Genomic DNA, 8,069 nt, shown 5'->3' on the forward strand with positions numbered 1-8,069 from the left:
AGTTCAGGCCCCGGGCCACCCCAGCCCTTGGGCTCTTTGGGCCCTGCTCCGGGCTCGCAGCTATTAAGCAAGAGCCACACCGGGCCCTTCCCCTTTCCAACCTGTGCCCTCTGGGGCGACCCTTAACGGGTCGGTATTTGTTAAGCGCTCACTACGTGCCCCTTATCGACCGGCCGTCCCCACGGCCTAACCCCCGGCGTCTCCCTCCCTCGGAGGGAGAGAGCCACGTCGGAGAAGTGGAGCCGCAGCCCGACGGTCCTACTTACATCATCCCATTTGACGAATTTGGTGCCCTTCTTCAGGTGGTCCGAGACGCAGACGGGTTTGAGCTGCAGAGCGTGAACTCCCGGCTGTGCCCCGGCCATCTACCCGCATTTAGGCTTCCCCGACGAGGAGGGGAGGCTTCGGAGCGGGAGGCAGGGGCAGAGACAGGCGCGGGGAGGGCCCGGGGCCGGGCGAGGAGATGGGCGAGGAGATGGGCGCCCGTCCCTCCTCCCTCCCGTCCTCTCCTCCTCCTCCTCGTCCCCGGGAGGGGAGGGAGGTAGAGCTCAGCGGGCGAGTCCGACGGGGAGGCGGTGGTCCATAGCCCCGGAGGGCCAGTGGAGCCGCAGCGGCCGCAGAGAAGGCAAGGACCAGCCGTGCACGGACCGGCGCTGCTGCTGCTTTGGCTGCTGCTTTGGCTGCTGCTGCTTTTGCTGCTGCTGCAGCTGCTCCTGCTGCTGCTGCTTTGGCTGCTCCTGCTGCTCCTGCTGCTGCTGCTGCTGCTGCTTTTGCGGCCGCCGTGGCCGCTTTTGCTGGCGCTGCTTTTTGCAGCCTCTCGCACCGCTTTCCTTCGCAGCCTCCGCCGCGCTCCCGAGCACCATTCAGCACCTCCTGTAGACGGAGAGGGAGGGAAGCCGGGGTGCACAGGCGTGCACACACACGCACACACACACGCACACACACACACACACACACACAGAGCCAGAGGGGGGCGGGCGGGCGCGCGGGCGGGCGCGCGCGCGCGGGCCTCCGGGGCCGCTCCTCTTCCCCGCCGGCCGCGGAGCCCCAACTTTCCCGGCCGGGGCCCGGGCGCGGGGAGGCGGGAGAGCAGCGCCACCGTCCGGCGGCTTCGCGTCCCTGCAGGCCACCTGCCCTGGGAAGGTGCCGGGGGGGGGGGGGGGGGGACGCGCTCGGGGGCCTCCACTCTATTCCTTCATTCAATAGTATTTACTGAGCGCTCACTACGTGCAGAGCACCGGACTGAACGCTTGGCATGGACAGATTCATTCCACAGGGTTTATGGAGCGCTCACTACGTGCAGAGCACCGGACTGAACGCTTGGAATGGACAAATTCATTCATTCATTCATCCATTCACTCGATAGTATTTATTGAGCGCTTACTAAGTGCAGAGCACCGGACTGAACGCTTGGAATGGACAAATGCATTCATCCATTCACTCGATAGTATTTATTGAGCGCTTACTAAGTGCAGAGCACTGAACTGAACGCTTGGAATGGACACATTCATTCATCCATTCATTCGATAGTATTTATTGAGCGCTTACTACGTGCAGAGCACTGAACTAAACGCTTGGAATGGACAAATGCATTCATTCATTCACTCAATAGTATTTATTGAGCGGTTACTACGTGCAGAGCACTGGACTGAACGCTTGGAATGGACAAATTCATTCATTCACTCAGTAGGATTTATTGAGCGCTTACTAAGTGCAGAGCACTGGACTGAACGCTTGGAATGGACAAATTCATTCATTCACTCAATAGGATTTATTGAGCGCTTACTACGTGCAGCGCACTGGACTGAACGCTTGGAAAGGACAAATTCATTCATTCCTTCACTCGATAGTATTTATTGAGCGCTCACTCTGTGCAGAGCGCTGGACTGAGCGCTCGGAATGGAGAAATCGGCAAGATAGAGACAGTCCCTGCCCTTTACCTTTCAGTCCTTGCCCTGAGCCTCGCTCGTTCGACCCTAGTTCTTCAGCGCTTGCACTGTCCTAAGCGCTCCGCGACCTTCGTCCGGACCTGATCATCTCGGAATCATAGTTGGGCCGGGGTGGTAATGCTAATACTGGCGTTGAGGGCGTGGGAAGAGCCCGGGCTTGGGAGTCAGAGGTCATGGGTTCGAACCCCGGCCCCACCGCTTGTCAGCTGGCTGACGTTGGGCAAGTCACCGAACTGCTCTGTGCCTCAGTTTCCCCATCTGTAAAATGGGGTGGAAGACCGGGAGCCCCACGTGGGACAACCTGATCACCTTGTCTCCTCCCCAGCGCTCAGAGCAGTGCTTTGCACGTAGTAAGCGCTTAACAAAATGCCATCATTCTCATTATTCTCTGTGCCTCAGTAGCCGCATCTGTGAAACGGGGATGGAGACTGTGAGCCCCACGTGGGACCACCTCATCACCTTGTATCTACCCAGCGCTTAGAGCAGTGCTTTGCACGTAGTAAGCGCTTAACAAAATGCCATCGTTATTATTCTCTGTGCCTCAGTAGCCTCATCTGTGAAATGGGGATGGAGACTGTGAGCCCCACGTGGGACAACCTGATTCCCCTGTGTCTACCCCAGCGCTTAGAACAGTGCTCTGCACATAGTAAGCGCTCAACAAATTCCAACATTATTATTATTATTATTATTAAAGCTGGTTGTTTTGTCTCAAGCGCGCGCGCGTGTGTGTGTGTGTGTGTGTGTGAGAGAGAGATTTTATTAATCACTCACATTTTTTGCGTATTTACTGTGTGTGATTACAATGTAACAGAGTTGGAAAACATGTTCCCTGCCCACAACAAGCTTACAGGTTAGAGGGGCTGAAACCTATTCATTTGGAGCCACCTGTCCGGTCTGGTCAGTCCGAGAGACGCTGTCCCTAGGGCCGCTCTCTCCCTACCGTGTGCTTTTCCCACTAATAATAATCATCGTATTGGTATCTGTTACGCGCTTACAATATTCCAGTTACTGTACTAAGCACTGGGGCGGATACAGGCAGATCGGGTTGGACCCAGTCTCAATCCCCCTTTAATTTATAGGGAAGTGAATTCTTTGACAACATATGGGATATATGCCTTAAATTTTATTTGCAGGGGGGTAGACGGACAATCCAGGGAAACTTGGGAGCAGGAGGGAATAGCAGCCTGCAGGAGATACACTGTGCGGTTATTGCTTTGTGTTTAAAAAATAAATGAGTACACGATTGTACTGAAATGCCTCTCGCTGTGTCTCCCGGTTGTTTATTTTCCTGAAACTACAAATCCTTGTGGGCCGGGTGGATGTGCAAGTGGTATCTTGCAATGGAAAACTTTCTCAATTGAAATCTTAGGATTGATGTTTTCCCCTGGCTTTCTCCCACCTTCATCCTCGCCCAATTCTCTCTTACCAAATATCATCACTCTTTCTAGGTGGAATTCCCGTGAGCCTTTCATTAGAATCAGGAGGATCCACGGCCGTCCAATTCAACCGCCTATTACTACAGACAGAGAAAGCCCTGAACGTCTGAAGGGTCCTTCAGTGGGTTCTTAGCTCATTGTCTTCCCTCAAACAAAACCTGGCAAAGGGGCATCTGTTAAATCTGCCAATTCAACAACAAATAGGCAAGTCTGGGTTTCTCTTTCTCCGTTTGGAGATGCTTCTTAGAGCTTCTCTGACAGAATTCTATCTCTTAGGAGATGCACATATGCAACTGCTGATACTTTATCCCAGGCCTCTCCACCCTGCCCCTCTCACTTCCAGCACTGACCCATTATTTATGAGGTTCAATACCTCTCTTCCTTATTTTCATGTCTAAAACGCAGAGAAAAGGTTGGCCATCTGCGGTGTCTGTTGGCCTGTCAGATCATCTAACTGGGCATTTTCAATAACCGATTTTCATCCTCCTTTTATGATTTATTTCTCATGCTCTTCAGTCCCTTCTCATCTGAAAAAGACTGTATGAATACCGCGTCCCATTCAAAGCAGAAAAGTGTTTGGGCTTTTTTTTGTTAATAAAATCACTACTGTTTTTGGGCAGTGATTTATAGACAGGATTGAGGAGTAAGGATATCTGAGTGAAAAACTAATATCTTATCTGATTTCCTCCTGATTTCTATTTTAGTCCTTTTCAATGAATTTGTTAAGTTTAAATTGACATCCCAGGGAGGGCTATGCCGAACTACATCCTGTACTGGGCTGATATGTTGTTACACTGAGCTTGAAATGGGAAAGTACCTCAGGAGGTCATCCTGCTGGGCAGAGAGGGCAATGGATGAGAGCGGGAAAGTAAGTAAGGGATTTCAGTGTGAAACACATCTATTAATACGATCTCACCATCAACAATGTCATCTTTGAACCAAAGAAACTCTATCAAAGTAGGATAGACCCTATTTGCCCTGAAACTGCCTCTGCCCAGATCTTCTACCGTAAAGCGATTGACCTCTACTTGGAAAGTGCAAGATTATCAAACTGGGATTAGAACCCGGGAATCCTGACTGCAAGCCTAGCGCTCTGGAATCACAAAATGAACATATTCAAGATTCTAAGGGAAAGGAAGAAAATAAATAAAATAAAGCTTAAACAAAATGATTTGCAATAGGCTTAGATAAAGTTTAAGAGGTAAAGAAGTCTAACTAAACTATTTTTTTTTTAAAGATAACTCTGCAGGCTCAGGAACAAATCCGATCAATGTATTTGAATGCCAAAAGAGGAAAGGTTGGCCTTTACTAGATTAGACAGAGATTCGATGAGCGAATCGGGAAGTTAAAGAAGTGGAAACTAGGCCAGATGACTGATGAAGAGAATAAAGAAACACGCTGAATGTGTAGGTGCAGGATTAGAAAATTTTAACTCAGGATGGAGATGCAGCAGTTATAAGATATAACAAGCTTCTTCAAAAGATCCTCCAATTGCAGTAGGCAAAAGAGATAGAACAAAAAAACAATGGCCTGCAGTAGTCAGAAAGAGAAAGGGAAAATAAAGGTGGAGGTTTCAGTGTGGTCCTTCGGTCTGGATTTATGAGACAGATCAATTGTGATCGGTTGACTAGACGAAGTACCACTTTTGATGGGAGGTGGGAAAGTCACATTAGAAGAGGAAAAGAACAGAGAAATCTGACCGTAGTCATGTCAACAAGGCCCGATGACAAGTATCCTACAATACTTAGCGATTGCATTTGAAGAGTCACCAGTAGTTATTTTTGAGAATTCATGGAGGAGAAGTCCCTAAAGAGCAGAAAAGAATAAACATGCCCATCTCTAAAAAGGGGAAAATGGGTGTTGCTGGAAAATACCCACCTGTCCACCTAGAACAAATAGGCTATTTCCTTGTATCTAGAACACTAGCACAAATGGGTTATTTCTAGAAACTGATGGTCTGTTAAGTTGTGTTTTATTTTAAATCACTTTGCAAATACTTAGAAAAACATCAAATACTAGAAATGACCCAATGTGTCTTGTAGCTCCTCTGTGCACCACTTGCGGTGACCCCATCCTGTCTAGCAGGAACGAGAAGAGCAGCTACAGCATGAGACCTCATATTACCTCAGGAAAACTAGTTGACTACATAACCGTTGGTGTGAACTCTGAATCACAGGGATAAATTCTGCTCCTCTAGCCACAGCTGACTTTGGTTTCACCTGGGGTATTGTATATCTGTCCTTGTCCCTTGTGTGGTTTTAGTGCTTTAGAGTTTCACTGCTCTCAGTATGCTTAGTCCGATCCTCCCAACCCCACCCCCAGCCTATACTCATAGATTGTGAGCCCTTCAAGGGCTAGGGTCAGTGTCCGATTCCCAATAGTATAATCTCTACACCTCGAAGTCATCTATCGCACTACAAATCCCTGCCCGTGTTCTTCCCCGGGACTCTAACTCCCTTCCCCTTTTGTAGCTGACGGTCCACCACAGTCCCCAACCTAAAAACCCTACTAAAAATTGCATCTCCTCCAACAGGGCTTCCCATACTAAGTACTTTGTTTAACCTATCCGCCCTAACTTCTGCATGGACTATGAACTTGGCTGTGGCACCCTGAACACTTTGATACTCACCTCATTCCGCAGTAATTATGTAGTTATTTTTATATTCTACTATTCCCACTATCCCTAATCTATTTTAATATCTGTTTCCCCCGTAGACTCAGCTCCCTGAGGGCAAGGAACGCAATTACCAACTTTGTCATATCGTACTTCCCCACGCACTTAGTGCAGGGCTCTGCACACAGTAAGGCCTCAGTAAATACCATTGATGGATTGATCAATTAATTAATTAATATGACACAGGTTAATTTAAATGCCTTATTCACAAATGCAATCACAGAGAGAAGGATAAAAGGAGCCCTAAACCAGATAGTCACAATTGAACTAAGATTTAATATAATAAAATGAAAAATGATTTGGAAACTTTTTTTAAAAAATTATTGGAGAACTGCAACACTATTTGAATTTCACAAAAATTATAATCTCAATCAATCGATTGCATTTACTAAGTACATACTGTGCAAGGCATTGTACTGAGCACTTGGGAGAGTAAAATAGACTAAGTAGACACGATCCCTGCCGTCAAGGATTTTGCAAAATAGAAAATATTTTATAATCCAATTCTTAATTTTCATTTCAGAAAGAAAACTAGAAAATTGCAAAAACGTTAATGACTTTCAGGAATTATTTAATTTTTTTCAAGAACATTAAGAGGAACTCAATTTCGAATATAAATATTATTTTGAGTAGATATGATTTAGTTTTCAAAGGAAGTAAGGTAATAATTTTTCTTTGCAATTAATTCCTGTCAGCAAGAAAGATTATAAATCTCCTGAAACTGATTTGATTTGGAAAAGGAGAAGGGAAAATCCAAGTTATTCCAAATCCTAAAGCCCTCTGCCTAATGTTGTTTTGCCTAATAAGTGCACAGTATCAATCACCTTTTAAATGATTAATTTCTCTATGCCAGGGACATTTTTATTGAATCTATTCATTTAACCATTTAGTTAGATTCAAAGTAATAAAACATGCATGATAACTAATATTTGAAATGGTCCTATGTATGTAGATACATATCTTACATGTTCTCAAGCGAATATAAAATTTGGGCACACATAGCAAGTAGCATAGCAACGAAGACGACAGCCTGGCAACAGGAACAGCTGCATAAAAGAAGAATCAGAGAAACAGTTTTTAGCGTGCATATTTGCTGTGTGACCCATTCTAGGTCTTTTTCTTTAGATTGTAGAACAATCAGTCTCATGAACTCCCCAGATTATATTTCTCCCGAACAGTATTTTTATTGTTCAAAGAGGAAAGTCGCACCAAAATCTACACGTGCGTGACAGTCGATACTGAAACCTAGGTGGCTTATTAGTGATTTTCAAGGTAAACCAAGTTACGATATCTTATTCTCTAGAACACACTTGGGTCTTTTCTCTTCGTGGTCTGAATTTACCCTTGTCAATGTCAGGTTCTAAGGGAGGTGCATTTAACTTCCAAGCCAGTAGGGAGGCCTTTCGTTCAGTAATACATATTGAGATCAATTTTGACACTGGGAAGAGTCTGGATCACTTTATTCTAAAGTTATAAAATAATTCAATTTAAGCTCTTATTCATGTCCAATTATCTCTTTTATAAAATAGAGAAATATGCTCTACAACAAGCCCGTAAGTGTCTTTATCTTGCTGGGTTTTTGACATTGGTGATAGACTCCTAGTAAGACTGATTTTTATCATTACGTATGGATCTGTAATTTATTTATTTATTTTTTCATATTAATGTCTGTCTCCCCCTCTAGACTTTGAGCTCGCTGTGACAGGACTATGCCTGTTTGCTGTGTTGTACTCCCCCAGGCACTTAATACAGCCCTGTGCACACAGTAAGCTCTCAATAAATACAATTCTATGAATGAACGAATGAATCGTTCTCATGGTATTTGTCAAGTGCTCACTATGTGCACTGTGCTAAGCGCTGGGGCAGATACAAGCTAATCAGGTTGGACACGGTCCCTGTTTTAAATGGGGCTCACAGTCTTAATTCCCACTTTACAGATGAGGTAACTGAGGCACACAGTAATTGAGTGACTTGCCCCAATTCACGCAACAGACGGGTGGTGGAGCAGGG

The 8,069-nt window shown here is 45.9% G+C and overlaps 1 protein-coding gene across 2 annotated transcripts in view; it reads right to left on the reverse strand.

The window, feature by feature from the left end:
• The window catches only part of PLCB1 (phospholipase C beta 1), a 457,205-nt gene extending 456,750 nt beyond the window's left edge, over window positions 1-455 (reverse strand). For both annotated transcript variants that reach the window (XM_029071936.2, XM_029071937.2), the window contains exon 1: window positions 267-455. In XM_029071936.2, coding sequence (XP_028927769.1) covers window positions 267-365 — 99 coding nt within the window. In that variant the 5' untranslated portion in view covers window positions 366-455. The remainder of the gene's footprint in view (window positions 1-266) is intronic.
• Window positions 456-8,069: the final 7,614 nt, after the last annotated feature.

Source organism: Ornithorhynchus anatinus, chromosome 9 (genome assembly GCF_004115215.2).
Source record: "Ornithorhynchus anatinus isolate Pmale09 chromosome 9, mOrnAna1.pri.v4, whole genome shotgun sequence".
NCBI classification, from domain to species: domain Eukaryota; kingdom Metazoa; phylum Chordata; class Mammalia; order Monotremata; family Ornithorhynchidae; genus Ornithorhynchus; species Ornithorhynchus anatinus.